Consider the following 19,797-nt stretch of genomic DNA (forward strand, 5'->3'; position numbering starts at 1 on the left):
GTATTTCAACGAACTTCGACGGTCGGGATTTTTACGTTGGATTGAAGTTTGGTTTCACGATTCATGGTTTCAACCGGTCCTCCTAGGAAGTGAGGGTTATCGTCGATAGTGAGTTCATCAAAGGAGATAACAAGTTCTCGTTTCGCAAAACACGTCTTTGAGTTGATACATCGAATGTAGGATAAACGGAGACTCAAAATGGGCCGGAAAATCTAAACGGCTAGCGACGGGTCCAAAACACCCCAAGAATTTAAAGGGTCAAAATATCGCGGATTTAGCTTCCTACGTTTCCCGAAACGGATTGCACCTTTCCAAGGTGCGACTCTTAACGTGACACGGTTTCCCACATGGAACTCGAAAAGTTCACGTGTAACATCGGCATAGCTCCTGGTGATTACGAGTCGCGTAGGGTTTTACCTGAATATGAATAAATTTTCTCGGTTGTTCATGAATAAACTCGGCCCCGGTGAATTGATCATCGTTTACTTTGTTCGACAAAAGAGAATGACGTTTCCGGTCACATGTGGTTTCAAAAGGAGTGACGTTAAAAACTCGAATGAAAATCATTGTAGTACGAGGATTCGGTTAAAGGAAAATACTTTTCTCAAGTAAATTTGAAGTTGGTAATACAAACTTGTATTATGGTTTCCAAGGTTTAAATCACACGTTTGTTCGGTCCGTCGGGTTGTGGATGGTACGCGGTACTCATGTCTAAACGCGGTCCCGAGGCTTTTTGTAAGGTACTCCAAAATCTAGAAGTGAAACGAGGATCTCGATCCGAAACGGGGTACATTTCCCTAAGGCATATTGAACAAGTTTGCTAGGAATTGAAAACGTTAGCTAGGACAAGTTTCTCAAGAAAATTCGCGTCGCGGAAGATTTATCGGTTTCCAAAAACGTTCGTCAGAACTATTCACCCTCGAGGTGAATACTAGTATAACGTGGAGAGTCCCTCCCTCCATTGAGAGTTTAGAATAAAGATTTCCTGAACCGGAAGTACGAGTGTGGTGAGAGAGAAGTTTCCGCCTCAGTGCGAGCATAACGAGTAAATTGTAATTAGTCAATAAGACTGTGCGAGGACGAGATAGTATACACGTGTAACATACGGTTGAAGTCGAAAGGAATCGGTAATTCATTCGGAAGCATAAGTATAGTTCGACAAAAATCGAAGGTGTGTCCCCGGTATGGTTGTTATCAATATTCTCGAAGTTTTCAGATGTCCAACATGAATAGATGAAGTCATGTACATGGCTCATGGTGATGTTTAGGTTGATCGAGTCTAACCACCATCACGTGTCACTAGAACTTTGGTATGTCTTACCGTAATATAACCACGTTGATCGAGTGTCGTTATATTACGCTAACTCATACCTCTATTCCCACATCACTCCATAGATTCAAGTTCGTGTCATCGTGAAGACCTAAAATGAACAAAATGTAACGACGTCTCAAACGTGACTCGTATTGAATCGAAAGAATTAGTGCAACTATAAAGAAGCGTTCCCCGAGGGAAGTGTATAAATGATTGTTCACGTCAATGTGGTTCGAGTCAGACAATAAGGTATTCAGGTATGAAAAGAGTAACGAGTCATGATAACGAGTAGCACGCAACCGTAGTGATAAATGTTGATGACGATACTCACCTAGAGTAGTGATGGTAGTAACACCAAAAAGTAGATAGTAAGAAACACCAGTGGGAAACCGATAGTAAGTTGAAACGGTGGCAAATAACAATCCGGGAGACAGAGTTCCCGAACAAGTGTGACTAATGAAGTCGTCGTCATCCATACGTGTATGAATCATGAATTTACGTGTGTTACCAAAAAGTGGCGGAATACGAGTTCGTATGATGAAGGTTGGGTACCATTAAAAAGTTTGCCTAAGAATGATTCAAGTATAATGCACAAGTAGTCAAGTAAGTGCTATCTATAGCAAATGTATGTCAGAATGCAAATGTTAACTATCCGGTTGTAGTCTAGACTCACTAATGCGTCCTAACGACTCTGTTAGACACACTAATGCACGTCCTAGTTCCCTACAACCAACGCTCTGATACCACTTGTAACGACCCGACCAAAACCGTTATTGACGGCGTCGTTAACTTAGGTCCCGTTGCGTGGTCGTAGTCCCTATATGAGACTCGTTTGACCAAAATTATGTCGCGTTCATTTGAAAGGTACAAAGTTTAGTTTAACAAACGGATCGACAATAAGTTTAAGTTTACAAAGTTATAAAGTATGAATGAATAACTTGCGACATAATTAGTTTGAAACCACAGTTGCTATAAATAGCGTAAGTATGTAAACAAAAGTTTGAATCCAAAGGTGCTATCACTAGCGTATGTATGTATGTAACTTGACTCCAAGCAAATAATCAGAGTGTATGCATGTATGCTTGACCCCAAGCAAGTATGAGTGTACGCGGAAGCATGTATCAAATAGCCAAGTATGAACCTGAGAAACATATAGAAAACTGTCAACGCAAAAACGTTGGTGAAATCATAGGTGTATTAGTAAATGTTATATTTTGAACCACAAGATTTAGTATTTCCATAAATTGATCATCCAAAAGTTGCATTCCAAAAGTTGGTTCGCGAGCACCCAATTATCAAGACTTAACGTTTCCTTCCATAGAACCCCATCACAATAGTGTTAGAACATACACTGTTTCCCGAAAATATATTTCATCCGTAGACGGTAGCGAACCGTCCGTAATGAGGGTTTGTCAAACCCGTATGGCCACACAATATAAGTTCTCGCTTACACCCTGCAAGTGTAACTAATGATAATCGAATTGAGGATTTTTGTTCTAACTCGCTGTGGAATGTTTGTTTTCCTTGTACTTGTGTTCAAAGTATAAAAGCAAGTAGTACAAAATGTAACAAAGTATATGTTTCTCAGCCCACAATTTAAAAGTATAAAAAGTTGTTGAAAAGGTGGGACTATGATCTCACCTCGAGTGCACGAGTATAAAAGTACTTCAACAAGTAAACGTGTGCATGAAAGTTGCTTAGCCTTGACCTAAACAAGTAAGTTATATCAATTAACCGGTTACGACACAAGGTCGGGTGAAATGTGTTCAATTAGTCCTATGGCTCGTTACGACTCGATCAAGTATAGCATGTGAATCACGTTGTCAAGTTTCATACAAGAAACAAGTATAAAAGCATGTTAGAATGATTGTATAAAAGTTTGGTTAAGTTTGACTAAAAGTCAAACTTGGTTAAAGTCAACGAAAAAGTCAACACGTTCGGGTTCGGTCCCGAACTATTTTTCTGAGGTTTTTATTCATATATAAGCATATTAGAACAAGTTTCATGTGAATCGGAGGTCGGTAGCTAGTCAAACATTTCGCGTGAAATGTGACAAAGTGAGCAGAATCTGGCCAGGCGATTCTGCGCGCCGCGCGGGGATGTGGCGCGCCGCGCCACTACCTGGCCAGAGAATTCTGGTCAGTTTTTCCAAGTGTGCACGAACCAAAACCTTTTCCAACCCAATTCTTGACCCGCAAACACTTATAATGCCTATCATATATCGTCGAAAAGGTATTTTGACGAGGAATACAACTAACCATATATCATCAATCAAAAACATCATTTACAATAACCGAAAACTCGTCAATTGATCAAGAAAGGTTTATTTTCAAAGTTTCAAGTTCGTAAAACGTATTTTATGATTCGGGAACTTTTAACATAGAAATGATATGCCGTTTTGAAGGTAATAACGCATACATTGCAACTAGACGCATATTCCAAGTTTCAATAAACATTTACTACGTCAAAATCACTAGTCACGTTATCGTTTCAAAATCAATTTCGACACAAATGAGACTTATAATTCACTAATCAAACGCTAGCATACATCACACCATTTCGAAGCTATTTACGCATACAATTTAACTAGTTAACTAGCATACATTCAAACAAGTGTCTTAACTAGCATTCAACCGCATCAAGTTCCTACCAAATCGATAATCGATTCACCAAAAACACATTTCATGTTATTGAGCTAGTTTATCATCATCCAACATATCAAAACGAAGCTAATGAAGTAACTAACACTTTTAACACATACACTTTATCTTATAACATCATTTGAGCAACCAAAACTCAAGATTAAGCTAGACCCATTTGGGTGTTCATGTCATATTTTCAAAACACGAAGAACGAGCATACAAATTACATACACGACATCCCTACGAGCCATAGACACTAATTAACCACTTGACAAGTCTAAAAACGAATTTTACAAGTTAGGGTTTCATGAGAAATTCTTACCCCATGCCATGAGACTAGTATCAAATCGAAGAGGATGAAACGAGGATTCCAAAAGTACAATTTGTTTTGATGTTTGCTTCTCCAATCGGATTTAGATGATGATTTTGTGATTTTGGTGTTTATGTTCATAAAAGAGAAGTAGAGAGAAAAAGAGGAAGAGGTGTTGGTGGAAATGAATGGAGGAGGTGAAGTGGTTGACTAGTTGACCTAGTCACCACTTTGCCCACTTGTCAACTTAAGTCCCTCATGTTTGTAGTCGGGTGCGGGAATTAACCAAACGAATATTTTAAAAACGCTCGAGTAGACGAGTGATGTTATAATTAAATAACGAGAATATTATAAACGTTAGTCAACGGAAATTGGGAATTTAAATAGCGAAAGATATTATTTAAAAAAAAAAGACGGTGTTAAAAATAAATTTAACGGAAAAACGCGGGATGTTACAGAGAACACATGTTGGTCAATAAGTGTCTAATAAGCTAGGTCAGTCCTAGGGTTCGTATAGTCCTATTGCTCAAGTCCGACTCATAGATATAGCAAAATTTAGCAAAAGTCAACAAAAGTCCAAGTAAGTCAAATGTAAGTCAATCGTAAGTCAAACACAGTCAACATAGTCAACACAAGTCAACAATCTCATAATATTACTCAAGTTGGTCAAATAGTCAAACATTGGTCAAATTTAAGTTATCCATTTTTATATAGCAAAATAATATTTTTTTACATATATATATTTTTTTAGGTATTTTGCAGCTGATTTCGAGTCCCACCAAATTCGATATAATACCTTAGGTCGTGACCATTGGAAAATATGTCATCCCACCTTTCCATAGACAGTTTATTTGACAAAAAAGAATTTACGGTTTAAAAGTTATGGCCTCGCGAAAACAGCACATAAAATGCTGATAAAATATTGTCAAGTGTTCAAAATCAGCAACGATTGCCCATTTTCATGCTTGTTTTAAACCTGTTTAGACTCAACAAAATCATACATATAATATATCGTTTTAAAGCTTGTCGTGAATACTTTCAATACCAAATACCAGTTTTTATCCAAACTTAACCGATTTCAAATTACAAGTCCGCAAAGTAGGTCCAAGAGTCATTTTTTGACACTTTACCAAAACTATAAAAAATTTCTATCGACAACTCAAATTCTAAACCATAATACTTGAGCATGTAAAAATCATGTCACAAGTCCAAAATGATATTTTATACGTGTTGCATACCTTTGGTTCTCAAAATTCCGCATACGGGTCAAAGTAGACTCGTATGACCCAAATGGGTCATAAATACCCATTTTGACCAAAACATGTTAAAATTCATTTTTAAAACACTACAATCTTCAAACTTAATTAAATCGACATATGTGATGTGTCCACGGTGCCCGTTACCCATTTTGACACTTTAAACCCATTTGGTCAAACAAAGTCAACTGCACATAATATTTGATTTAAACAACGCAGTCAACTTGTATAATTTTTATAAAAATAAGTACATCTCCGTTTGACGTGAAATACATGCCAAAATCTCCGTAACTCAGAGTTCTAAAATATATCCGGAAATCAGACTCTAAGTCTTAACTGAAAAGTTGCAGCAGTCCGCAATGCGCTCGACAGTTTTTCAGAAAAGTTTCAGCACTTTTATATAAAACGTATAATCTTTGAAAAATCATATCAAATCCAAAAAGTATCCAAATGACGCGTTTCTGGAGTCTAAACTTATTAATTTTTCGATACGCACGTAACCATGAACCCAGAAATATGAGATCGGGTTGCACGCATCCCAAGGTAACTGTTCTGTTCGGTTTTAAATAATATAAAAATTGTAGCTTTGATTTGGCTATAGATTTTGACTCGTTTATCGGAATTTGACAATATATAAATGAAAACCAAATGTTTTTTTGCAAGGATTACAACTATGTACCTCTCAAGACGTGAATATATAGCATACTTTTCCAGATTCTCAGTTTCAATTACGAATTTTTAAACCGAAATCAATTAATCATAACATGAGCAATACGTAACGAAAACATGCGATTCAAAAGAGCAAACTTATTAATTTTTCACAAGGATTTCATTTATAAACATTTCATAAAATGAAAACTTCATGTTCATATCAGTAGCATATTAATCAAAAACGTGATCATTCATAAAAACGAGTTAAAACTTCAATTAAGCATAACATGAGCATACGGTAAAGAAAATTCGAAATTCCAAAGCCCAAACTTATTAGTTTTTCAAGAGGATTCTGATTATCTCATAATATTATACATTTAACAAGTTCAAGTTTCTGACCTCACACAAAGCAAATTCGTGATTCATCAAAAAGTCATCAAACGATCAAATTAACAAATACTATCATGCATACATGCAAGGACTTGAGCACTAGACACTATATCTACCCTAAAATGTAATAAAAACATGAAAACCCAAAAATTAGAGTTTTTAAAACTTACTCTAATCAAGAAATTGTTGGTATGGATGTGTAGAGCTCTTCGAGAGGAATCCGAATATGTAAACGATTTTATGATTAAGCAAGTATTGAAGGTGTTCTTGAGGTTTGAAGATCAATGATGATGATGAATAGTATATGGGTGTTCTTGAGGTTTGAAGTGTCGGTGTGTGTTATGATAAATGAAATGAAATGAAATGAATTGGATCAGGATATAATATAGATAAGATAGAGTCACGGGTTTAAGTTAGGTAAACACGGGTATTAGTGTGCACGGGTGTAATAATTAAATAAACACGGGTTATAATTTTAGCAGTCACGGGTTTAATAGTAAGAAAATATAGATATAATATATAGTCAAGGGTGATAATTAAGTTTTTATCCGTTAGTTAAAATCCAATGTATCCTATCTTAATATGATTCAATAATTTGTAAATTTTATATTTATAAAAAAATACATCTATATATATACATCTATATATATATATATATATATATATATATATATATATATATATATATATATATATATATATATATATATATATATATATATATATATTGTTCGAAACCTTTTATATTTAATTCCAATCAATTATTTAAATTAATAATCATACACTTTGTTGTCTTAAAATATATATATATTTTTTTCCGTTTTCACTAATCGCGGTGTTTAATTTATAACTAGTATATTCTAAAAAAAATGGAGTGGAAAAATCATTGAATCTAACAAATGGTTGTTAAGTTTTTAATGGAAAGTTAATGGAAAAAGTCGGGTTATTACACCATCCAAATGCCATTTGGCCCATAGTGCAAACGTGACCCATTTGCACCATTCATTCTAACAATAGGTCGGGATTATGTCAAACTCTTACCAACAATTCGATTATGGTCTTAATACACCTTTTAACACAAGGTTATCTCATTTTCGCACCCATTAACCCGCTTAGGTCATCAAAGACTCATTTGACCCATTTCAAGGTTAACACACTCATTTGGGTCACTATCATACCCAGATACACCCGTTCACTTTAACCACTAAGTGTGCTAGTGATTTACTAACATTTAAGACCCATTTACACAATTTAACATTTCAAAACCCTAGGTTAGTCATCTTTGAGTCCTTATGACTCAACCTCACCCAAGAACACCCAAAATCACCAATATGGGTTCTATGTTCATCATTAACCCAAACCCTAACCCTTAAACCAATTAAAATAAGGAAATCAAGATTAGAGCTTACCACCACAATCACAATATAGCTAGTGATTAGATGAACAACTTTAATACACGTGATTTGGCCCAAAATCAACTTCTTCCTCCTTGATTTGAGCTTTCTCTCTCTCAAAGGGTTTCTCACTCTAAACTTGAAGTAGGAAGATGAAGGTGGTTGAAAGTGGAGTTATGACACTCCATCCACTGATCTTGTGGCCCTTAACTCAGCCCTAAGTGAATTTACCAAAAAGCCCTTCCAAAATATCAATTAAAAGAAACAGAATCCGGCTACAGTAGCAGTGCGCCACGCGCACCCTTAAGTGTGCGCTGAGCGCACCCTGGTCTGGACAGGCTCTGACCTCTGTTTAACAGCACGATATTTCCCACACTTCAAGTACCCTATTTACACCACTTTACAATAATTATTCGGGTCTTACAACTCTCCCCCACTTGAATCGGAGCGCGTCCTCGCGATCCAAGCCGCATGACAAGCAGGAAGATAAACCAAAACAAACTCTTCGGGCTCCCAAGTAAACTCGGAACCTTTACTACGACGCCATTGAACTTTAAAAGTTCTCACCTCTTTATTCCTCAACCTTTTCACCTTTTCATCGAGTATAGCAATCGGCTCCTCAATATACTCTAACTTATTGTTTAGCTCAATCTCGTCTAAAGGCACCCATGAAGAATCATCCGCAAGACACTTATGGAGATGGAAAACATGAAATGTATTATGGATCCCCACAAGCTCTTCGGGTAATTCCAAACGATACGCTACTTCACCAACACGAGCTAAAATTTTAAAAGGACCAATAAACCGAGGAGCTAACTTTCCTCGTTTTCGAAACCGGATAACACCTTTCCATGGTGAAACTTTAAGCATCACCATGTCACCTTCTTGGAACTCAATTTGTCGTCTACGCTTATCGGCATAAGATTTTTGTCTATCTTGGGCCTTTTTCAAATGAGTCAGAATCATATCAATCTTTCTGACCTATGTTTAACAGCACGATATTTCCCACACTTCAAATACCCTATTTACACCACTGTACAATAATTATTCGGGTCTTACAAAGTTCAACCAAAGTACCATATGAAAAAAAAAAACCAGATCTAGTTCTATATGATATTTGATCGGATTCAGATAAACAAAAACGAAACCTTCTTTTAGTCTAATTCAGATCTGATTTTGATTATAAGAATCTGAGCACATTGATTAAACAAAAACGAAACCACCTGCCATTTTTTTTCGAGCACATTGCTGTTGTTGCTGTTTTTTTTTATTTAGATAAGGAATATATATATATATATATATATATATATATATATATATATATATATATATATATATATATATATATATATATATATATATATATATATGAATTCATGTAGAACTGAAATGAACTGATAAGGGTATATATATATATATATATATATATATATATATATATATATATATATATATATATATATATATAAGGACTAGTGATGTCTTTTCTGTGGGCTTTATTTCCGTTTTTTTTATGTACAAAGCGAATTGATAAGGTATAGATAAATGTTGATGTATAAATACATGTTTACAAGAATTAATAAATGTTTAAAGGTATAGATATATGTTGTTGCGTCAAAGACTTGATTTGTAATTTTGATTTGAATTTGGTTATGAATTTTGATGAAGTTGATGAATTAGGGTCTATGTATCTATACTTTGATGAAGATGAATGTGAGATGAAAGATAAATTATAACAGAAACATTTAACGGATGTTAAGTTATAACTGGAAAAAAATTAACGGACGTTAAGTTGAGGGACCAACCATGAAAATTTTCTACATATTAACCGGATACCTGGTCTACAAGTTACATATGCGTACAATAGAACAATTTAAATAGTTGAATACATATAATAGGGTTCTGAAAGTTGAATGCATTCTATAGGAATTTGGTAAAAGTTCAATGCATTTTCAAATAATTTTTTTTTAAATTTAGCTCTCTTTTTTATTTATTTATTTTTTTTTTCTTCGGTGGTAGAAATCTGACAGTTTCACTACACAGAATTAGGATCCACCGAAGCTGCAAATTCACAAACCATGTCAGACCTTATCCAGTTTTCCTCGATTTCCCCAAATTTTCCCCCAATCTTATCCACCATTCTCATACTATACTCTGTTTTTCACTTCCCAAACCCTAAATTCCCAAATTCACAAAATGAGAAACCAGCAAGATGATGATTCAACTCGTGTTCTGTACCATCTCTATTCACTCATCATCAACATCCTTACTTCACCACCACTTCCAATTCCATTCCCCACCGCTTTTTCCGGTGCCACCGTGGCATCATCCTCGTCACGTTCTTCGTCATTGCAACCGCCGCAAGTGTCGCCTCCGGGTTTCGCTGCGATATTTATCGGAATTTCGTTTGCGATGATGCTGTTTGGTACGGCGATATTTGTGATAGGGTTTATGTTGATGCCGTTGGTTATTGGTTTGGTAATGCTGTTTTATTTGGCGGGAATCATTTCTAGTTTGACTAACTTGGCCTGCTCTGTTATCAGTCCCTCCACCAAAATTGTTTCAGGTTTTTAAATTTCAAATCATACACTTTTACTTTTCGAATTTTAGTAGTTATAAGTTTGAATTGAAGTTATTGAATTGAAGTTATGAATTACATATTGTGTCTCCAATTGCTGTATGCATCTCAAACATAGTAGATAGTTACATCCATATCGACATATCGTTAGACGTATCTTTTTGTTAGGTGAACCTAAACGCATCGTATTGACAGATGTTTTATCGTTCATTATGCAGCATGGAAGTTATCATGAAGTCGAGGATGTTGAGTAGCAAGATTAGTTACTAGTTAGAAACGTGTTTATACAAATAATAAATGAGCATACATGGATGATATGTAACATTTTGGTAATGTGTTAAGTGTTATCCCAATATAAAATGGTCAATATTTTTTTTTATGCTTGTATATATATGTGTAGTATCATGTTATAATCACAATATGCATTACATGGGTACCCTAGTTAGGAAGCTATTGAAGGCATAACCCGATTTTCATTTATAATAGTTTGAAAAAATTGAGGTCGACTTGAGTTCACGCTTGAATACATTGACCAAAGTTTCCTGATACAATCCCACATTGGTCATATAGGAAACTACATGAGGGTACTTAAGCCTAAGGGGTTCTCCTAACAATTGGTACTTTCATTGTTCTTCAATCAACAATGGCAGAACCTTCATCAATTCAAGATGAATTGCTCGATTGATTCACAGAACGAATCATGCAAGCTTTGCAACCTTTGATTACGATTGCATCGCAAACTCAACGAACTCAGACACCTGGAATCACCCCAATTTCAGAACAATTGGTACTTTCATTGTTCTTCAATCAACAATGGCAGAACCTTCATCAATTCAAGATGAATTGCTCGATTGATTCACAGAACGAATCATGCAAGCTTTGCAACCTTTGATTACGATTGCATCGCAAACTCAACGAACTCAGACACCTGGAATCACCCCAATTTCAGATCAATCTAATGGTGTTGATGCTGTAATTCAGTCAAAGAAAGTGAAAATTGATTTTCCTCGATTTGGGGGAAATGGAGATCCGGCTGAATGGTTATACAAATCAGAGGAGTTCTTTGAGTTTCACAATGTGTCTGAAGGTCAAAGAAAGTGAAGATTGATTTTCCTCGATTTGGGGGAAATGGAGATCCGGCTGAATGGTTATACAAATCAGAGGAGTTCTTTGAGTTTCACAATGTGTCTGAAGGTCAGAAATTGATGTATGCATCTATGCATCTAGATGGTATTGCAAATAGTTGGTTTGAGTGGATGGAGATGACTCATCAGGTTCATTCTTGGGCAGATTTTGTCAAAGCTTTCAAGGTACACTTTGGTATTTCCTCATATGAAAATAAATTGAATGCTAAATCTTGCAATTTGGAGTGGTGTAGTAAACAACGGGGCTTTTTGTTTTTACCGAATGCATTTCAAAGTCTTGATATTTCTGGTAATCAAAGTACTAATAGTAGCACTTCAAGAGTGATAGTACAGTTGAATGATGCTGAAAGAATACATGTTTCTGACCTTAAAGTTTTAAAGGGAAAGAATAATGACAACTATCTTTTGGACTCATTATCATCTTTAAAGGTAAAATATTCGAATCTTGAAGAAATAGGTGACCATGAAAATAAAATTGAGTCTATAAAGGTGTTGGTAGAAGAGAAAAATGGCATCAATTCTTCTGATCTTAAAGTCTTACAGGAAGAGGAAAATGAGAACATTTCTTTGGAATCACTTTATCCCTCTGATCTTAAAGCTTCACATGAAGAAAATAATGACAACAATTTTGTGGAATCACTACCTTCTTTAAAGGTACAAGATTCAACTCTTGAAAATGGTAGTGAGGGCGAGTCTAAACAGATGTGGGTAGAAGAGGATAGTAATAGTGTAATTGTGGTTAGTAATAAACTAAAAGATGAAGATAATGAATATATAAAAGCCATGTCCATGAGCATAAATTCTTTGAGGTATTCAGATTCGTTTGAGTCTCATATTGGGATTAAAGAAACTGTTACTGATGTTGTCCAAAAGTGCAGTAGGGATGGTAAAAAAGCTTAAATATTCAATGAGTTATCCACAAAGGGTGTTGCTTCTATTTTGACACAAATTGTGGTGCCAGTGGCTGAAAAGATCAAGGAATTAGGGTATCAAGATACACAAAGAAACAAATTTGATGCTTGGGAACTGTATCACATAACCGAAGTTGTGAGCTTCCGTTGTTATTGCGTACTTGTTTATCTTCAATTTCAATTAGTACAAACTTTCAAGTATCGATTTAAAGAGAAGGAGATGAGGTACTTGTGGCCAAAGTGGAAGTCTAAACAACATTGTTTCTACATTGGTACAATTCTGATGGCACACCACATTTTAGATAATAAAGAATTTCTAAGAAGTGATGTGGGGATTAATCAAGTGTTGGTTAAGTGTACAATGCTACATGTTGAAGAAGCAATCTGGGAGAATAAAGTGAATATTGATCAGATGTTAGATAATACCAACCATGAGGACATGGTTAATTTTGACAGGACTGCAAATATTGAAGATCAACTCAGGTCAGCCAAGAAGTCAACAACAATGTCATACTTAGAAGAAAGGCTGGATTGCCTGTGTTTCATGTGTCCTTGCTTAATAAGTTCAGAGGTGATGCATATGTGGCATGTTATCTATTACCAGAAGCCGATTATGGAAGTGGTCCAGTATTGATGCCACCACGTGTTTCAGAAGCTGATTATGGTAGTGGTCCAGTATTGATGATACCACGTGTTTGGGATATTAGGCAGATTTGGCGAGAGGGTATGTTAATTCCACAAGTTTTGATTAATTGGGAGTTGTCACCAAATTCTAAAGCTACATGGCTGGATGAAGTTGAGTTTATTAAAATTCATACATTTAAGGACCATGAGGACATGGTCCAATTGAGAAGGATGCAATGATACAGCTGGAAATGTAGTAGCCAACAAGTCATATAGTCATATAAGTGAGCCCATTGTGGAACGGCCCAAGAGACAAACTGGCCCACCAAAACACACCTCAGATTACAACTCAATTAGACGGTTAAGGATGGTTAAGTAGCTAAAACAAGTTGTTACTGTGGTAACAGAATTAGGGCTAGTATATAGCAGTAGCAGCTACTTCATTGTAATAGAGGATAACAAATTCTTTAATTCAATAAAATTCTCTGTTCTTCTTCTCTTTTCTTTGGAGATCTTTGACCGTCTCGAATTAGGTCATAACATTTCCTTTGTCTGTTGCCCTAATTTCACATATATAAATTGTAGTGACTTACTGACTTGCATAATACACATGGCTCAAAAGCTCACTAAGAATTGTAGTAGACTTCTTACAAAATCAAACTTGACTCGTGTTGTACTCTGGTAATTCGATAAAAAGGTCAGACTGGTTTTGAAGCTATAAGTTGCACCTATATGTTAACTAGGCCGTTCGTTCCAATTCACGATTTGTTATATTGCTGGAAAAAGAAAAGTCATTGTAGAATACTTGCAATAATATTAGTATAGTGAAGCTATGTATGTATATTCGAGTAACTATAACATAATCGAAAGAGAAGGAGATAATCATCACTTTCAGTAGACCTAGATGTTGAATAAGATGTAGAAATATGATATAGAAGCTCGACTGATATGGATGTGTAGAACAGCTAGCCTATGTTGATGCTTATACCAACTGCCATAAGTAAGATGGTGATGAGCCCAAAATAGATGATCGTGTGGACGCAGATGGAAACCCCGCTAGTCTGCATGTTATTGAACTCAACCGCACGCCCCTTACTCGGTAGTTGAAACAATAAACCGGGTGTAAGCAGTACAAAGAGCAAGACGCCTATTAGAACTGGTGCCCAATCTGCCATTTTGCTTATAGGTGCAGTTAATTTCCTTTTTTTTTCCAGTGTTTAGGTATAAACCGGAAAGAAGATATAAAAACAGAAGCCTTAGTTACCTGACAAATGACTTTATTACTAGGTGACAGATTACATATACAGAAATCGGGAAGCATGGGGTACTTTGTTTTTAATACTAATGTTTTGTGGAAGATTGTTGAAGTCGGCAGATGTCTTGGAATATCTTGATTATTACTCCTACTATTTTTTTATTCAAGTGGAGACAATACTTGACAATTGACATGCTTGTTTTCGTTTATTAGTGCAATTTGTCAGTTTTTCAATATGCTTTAGTATATATTATTAAAAAAAATAGTTTAGTACAAGAAGATTATGATAAGATGGACTGATATGTCAATTAAGAATAGTGGATAGATGTATAAGTTTAGACACAATTTTACCATGTTTAAATGGGTTGATCTTGGTGTGGTACTTTTAAAGTGATCAAAGTCAACGGGTCAAACGGGTTGAAAAGTCTGTTTACATTCAGTTCTTAACGTACACATTCTCCTAAATTTATTTTATTTATAAGTTAAATTTATTACTCCTTATTGTACTTATACAGTTTATATGATTGATAAAAAAAATACATATTAAATATTTTGTAGTCATGATTAACTGACTCATCATCTGTTAACAAATTGATAATAAAGAGTGCTTGCTTGTCAACTCAACCCAGCTCCTACTAGAATTACCTATTTTTACCGTGGGCTAATAGTGATTAGTATTTGTTTTACCCATACGATCTTTCCACCTCTAATCGAGATCCTTAAACTAATGCTACTAAGTTTAATAAGTTTCATGTAACTTGTAAGGGTGCTAAAATAGACAAAATAGTTATTTATTGCTTAAAAGATTTGATGTTAATTTTGAAACATGTTCTTCTATTTGGTTTTCTATCATAGGATGAAGCATTAATGGTAATAACTCATAACATGGTCACATGAATCACATGGTTGGCTGCTTTTTTACATTGCCATGTGAAAGAAGATGACAATACCAACAAATAAAGCTTTGATGCATTCTTAATTCAATCAGAGCCAGTTGATTTGTAGTTCTCTTTATCACTTTAAGATAATGTGCTATTCTACTCTTACGTCATCCACCTTTTAAAATCCACCATTAAAGCAAGTAAACATGATATATTACATAGTAAGCCATCTATCAGATGCATGCTTTTCTTAACCTTTCCTTTGCATAAATCATAATTACCAAATTCTCTCCTTTAAAAAGCCAATAAAAAGTAACACCCTTGGGATCAATTTTTGTATTCTTAATGCATGAAAAAATAAGATTGTTGTAATAAAGCAAAAGCCCCTATCCCCACTACTTCTTAAAAACATACCTTACTTTCTTCTCATTATTTCTACAATCTTTTTTGATTTCTTTTTGAAGTTTGGCATCACTTCCCTTCATCACCAAGTAAATTAGCCCCCTATACTTATTGCAACTGCTGATATCTCTAAGCAGAGATAAAACTGCGAGTTTTGGATATAAAATAAAATATTAAAAATTGAAAAATGCATACAGATTGGGGACCTGCAGCTGTAGCAGTAGTTATGTTTATATTGTTGTCCCCAGGGCTGTTATTCCAACTGCCAGCTAGGAACAGAGTGATAGAATTTGGCAATATGTACACAAGTGGCATATCGATTCTAGTTCATGCGGTTTTTTACTTCTGTATTTACACCATCTTAATTGTAGCTATTGGTATTCACATTCGAACATGATGATTCTTTCTTTATGCTAAAGTTTTCGGTTATATATGTTATCTTTCTGAGCTTTTTTTCAAACTATAAGTTGTTCTGGTATTATAAATGTTTTGCATTTACAGATGCGTAGGGTTGTAATAAGCCGATTTAATGTTTTTACCATGCCAATTCCGTTTTGTTGATCCAGTTTAGAGATTTACTGTGATTGATGATTGATTTCGGTTAGATATCTATGCCCTTAAGACCCTGTGTTTGAGATACCAGTTTCAGGTGTCGAAAATGTTTGTTATATAATGTGCTTCCTAAATGTTTTGGGGTGTCAATTTGTTGGGAGTCTTATATGTTCGTTCAGCTGAACTGTAAGATACGATTATACGAACTTGTTTAGTTCTTTTTGTAAATGTGTTGTTATTGTGAAGTAGTTGATTAGTCTAGTACAAATGTACAATATGTGATATCCTTAAATCCGAGGTTATTTTGGGTTGTATCAACCTGACCCAGGTGTAACTTAGCATGCCTTTTATGGTTAAATCTGATGTCTCTTACAAAAAGCCTAAACCAGGTTGTCTAATAGGGCCTGCACATAGTTTTTCATTTGGCCGATCAGTAAGATTGTAAAACGGTCTTTAGGAGGTGGATGTATTCATGAATCATAATATACATCTTTTCAAGGTATTTCTCTTTAACCGAATGGGAAATCTGAGAAACATAAACTTCATCAAAATTCAACGTGATGAATTGAGCGGGTCAAAATTGCCCTGAAGTTTCTATCTCATACACTAGTATTAAATGGGTCAACTATCTATGTGAGTTATAACAAAATAACCAAACAAGTGTTTGTGGTGCAACTCAATATGAGTACAGACGCACCCTGCATCGATGACCTGTCAGATAATGCTCTCAAACTCCTATTGAATTTCCCTTTCCGAGTGAGCTATGCATAAACTTTGATTCCCTTATTCGATTTCTTTGATTCATTGAGATTTGGTTCGTTTCTTTTTCTTACATGAACATACTTTTGGTTTTATCCCTTAATTAAAATTGCAACTTCTATAACAAATCTGGAAGTTGGCCTTTTTGTAACAATTGTCTTGGAATTTGCCAGTAAAACTAAGGCTGCCTTTTTGTAACATGATCATGGTAAGTTTTGTTTCAAAAGGTGGTATTCCAAATATGTGGGAATCCATCAAACCCAAGGTGGAGTGGGTTTCATGCATACAGTGTATTCAACCAACTATTCACATAGTTTCCCTCCTCGAAAGCATGTGTCTTAGGTAGATCTTTGATAGCATACTTTTTTTTTTTTTTTTTTGAAGGCAAGCTTGCATCAGTCCGGACCGAAGCCTAGTCATCATTTGCACACACACACACGCGCTTTCGGGCAGGAAACCCGAACCACACTCTGAGGATCCGACCCTTAAACAATCCCGAGGGGCAGGTGGGCCGGATCTTAGTCCCGGAGCGGGTCGGTAAAACCTTCCCTTTGGGCCACCTTCAAGGAATAATGTTTCAATTCCTAGAGCGGGTGACGAGGTTCGAACCCGAGACCTCTAGCCCTGCGACTACACAAGTGTAACCGCGGTACCATTGAAGCAATGTTTCGTTGGTTCTTTGATAGCATACTTGAACCCAACCCTAAGGGCGAAATCTCTAAATTCGACTACAAGGACAACTTCGTGTGTACACATACTGATGCAAAATACACGAATCTCAAAAAAGGCATAAACAGATGCATTCAAATTAGATAACAGAGTCAATTGCTACCTTTCAATAGGATATTCAATATTCGGTCTCAAACTGTTTAATTCGAAAATCGAACAGTCTCCTGACTTCAAATTTTGTTTCAAACCGTGTAACTAAATTATTCATATACGAGTATTTGTTTGGTTCGTTTTGTGGTTTAGTTCTTTAATTTGGTTAAATTATTACTCCATATTAATTATTGTTTATCGGTTTTAACTAAAATCAAATCGAATTTAAATTTGATTTTCAGTTTCTAAATTTGAATTTGGTTTCATTTCGATTTTTGTTCATACTCCCATAAGCTTTCAACCGAATAATTCGAGGAAAATAAGAACTTAAATGACATGGTCCAACGATATTGATTAACATATAAAAAAAAGTTGGTACAAAATGATACTATATAGTAACTCCGTTCCAAATTAATTGTTCTCAAATAAAAAAAACACACGGTTTTAAAATTATAATCATACCTTTAATATTTTAATATTTTACAATTTTACTTTTACCTATCGTTTTGTCTTATATCGATCATTAGGGATATTAATGAATTTACCTCTATCTTTATTTTTAATTATGAAAGTGAACAATTACTTTCGGACATCCTAAAAAGGAATACCGGCACATATATGAATATGGATGGCTTAGAACCACAATAGCATATAGAGCGAAATTTATAAGTGTCTGCAAATGAGATTAGATTTGGCCATCTATGTTGCAGTGTGTTTAAATATAAAAACGTTAACGACTTAAAAACTACTAGCATCGAAACCTATTAGACCAAGCAACTTATTGCATTATACCCACCATCTTGTAAACGTTCGGTTTGTTTGGTTTAAAAATTTTGGTGTCAAAGGCTTGCTTAAGTGGCCACCGAGTTACTCAATGAAACACACCACCGGGGTTCAATTCTTGACTATGTCAAATTGTTCAAAAAGGGAGTGTGACTAGAGATTGCGCATAATGCGCAATTCACCGGGTACCAGGTGTCGCGCTTGGGGGGCTTGATTACCCGAGGTTTTACGTTCTATGTGGGAGCTAATGTGCTCGTTCATAGGAGGGTTTCCTCGCTTACCCAAAAAAATCGAAAACCGAAATCGAATTCAATTTCATAACTGAAACCGAACCAAATATTGAATTCGGATTAGGTTCGGTTCGATTACTGGTAAAACTGAAAAACTCAAAAAATCATATAATCGTAACATTTCAGCTGTAATTTTTTTTTTTTTTTTTTTTTTTTTGAAATTATCATTAATTTTTCGTCTATATATTAATAATCTAATATATTATTTGTTGTATTCAATTTTCAGTTAAATCGAATTCCTAAAAGTAAAATAAAAAATTGGATTCAAATTTGAAAATTGAACACGCACCAAGTCGATCATCGAATTCAAATTCAATTTTTTTTTCTTGTTCATTCGGTTCACTTTTTGTTAATCAGTTTGAAACTAAATATTGTACATTGTAATCATGGGTTATAATCTCATCCTTTATAATTGTTGGTCATTCATTGTTTTGATGAGATGATTTTTCTTTATTTATAGAATCTCATCCTTTATAATTGTTGGTCTTTCATTGTTTTGATGAGATGGTTTTTCTTTATTTATAGACTAGAGCTGGATCGTCCGCGTGATGTGGCAGAAAACTTTCGGGTTGCATATTCATATTTAACGTAGCGTTATGTATTAATACAATTAAAAACGCATTGTTGCGGGTGTGTTTGGATACACGTGGGAAGTACCTAGTATACTTAATGGCCTACGCGCGTTTTTGACGCCGAAAAAAATCGTATTAAAAAGGGTGGCGGAATCATCGATATGATGTCGTTATTTTGGGTTGTGTATCATACGTGTATACATATGTACGGAAGATAACCCGAAATATTTAGCGTTTTTTAAAAAGCGTCTGTTTAGCGTATAGTTAGTTT

At 35.1% G+C, this 19,797-nt stretch overlaps 2 protein-coding genes across 2 annotated transcripts; one reads left to right on the forward strand and one right to left on the reverse strand.

Annotated features, from left to right (window-relative positions):
• Window positions 1-14,116: 14,116 nt before the first annotated feature.
• Window positions 14,117-14,561, reverse strand: LOC139896243 (uncharacterized). The gene has a single exon (XM_071878835.1). The coding sequence runs from the start codon at window positions 14,386-14,388 to the stop codon at window positions 14,179-14,181; it is 210 nt and encodes a 69-aa protein (XP_071734936.1). The 5' UTR covers window positions 14,389-14,561; the 3' UTR covers window positions 14,117-14,178.
• A 1,232-nt stretch (window positions 14,562-15,793) lies between these two features.
• LOC139896242 (uncharacterized) lies at window positions 15,794-16,189 on the forward strand. Its single transcript, XM_071878834.1, has one exon. It carries the CDS (start codon window positions 15,939-15,941, stop codon window positions 16,146-16,148), a length of 210 nt encoding a protein of 69 aa, XP_071734935.1. The 5' UTR covers window positions 15,794-15,938; the 3' UTR covers window positions 16,149-16,189.
• The last annotated feature ends 3,608 nt before the right edge of the window (window positions 16,190-19,797 follow it).

This window comes from Rutidosis leptorrhynchoides, chromosome 3 (genome assembly GCF_046630445.1).
Source record: "Rutidosis leptorrhynchoides isolate AG116_Rl617_1_P2 chromosome 3, CSIRO_AGI_Rlap_v1, whole genome shotgun sequence".
In the NCBI taxonomy this organism is placed as follows: Eukaryota; Viridiplantae; Streptophyta; class Magnoliopsida; order Asterales; family Asteraceae; genus Rutidosis; species Rutidosis leptorrhynchoides.

Coding starts and splice junctions, on each gene's coding strand:
- LOC139896243 (XM_071878835.1), bottom strand. CDS start 14,388: ATGGCAGATTGGGCACCAGTTCTAATAGGCGTCTTGCTCTTTGTACTG.
- LOC139896242 (XM_071878834.1), top strand. CDS start 15,939: ATGCATACAGATTGGGGACCTGCAGCTGTAGCAGTAGTTATGTTTATA.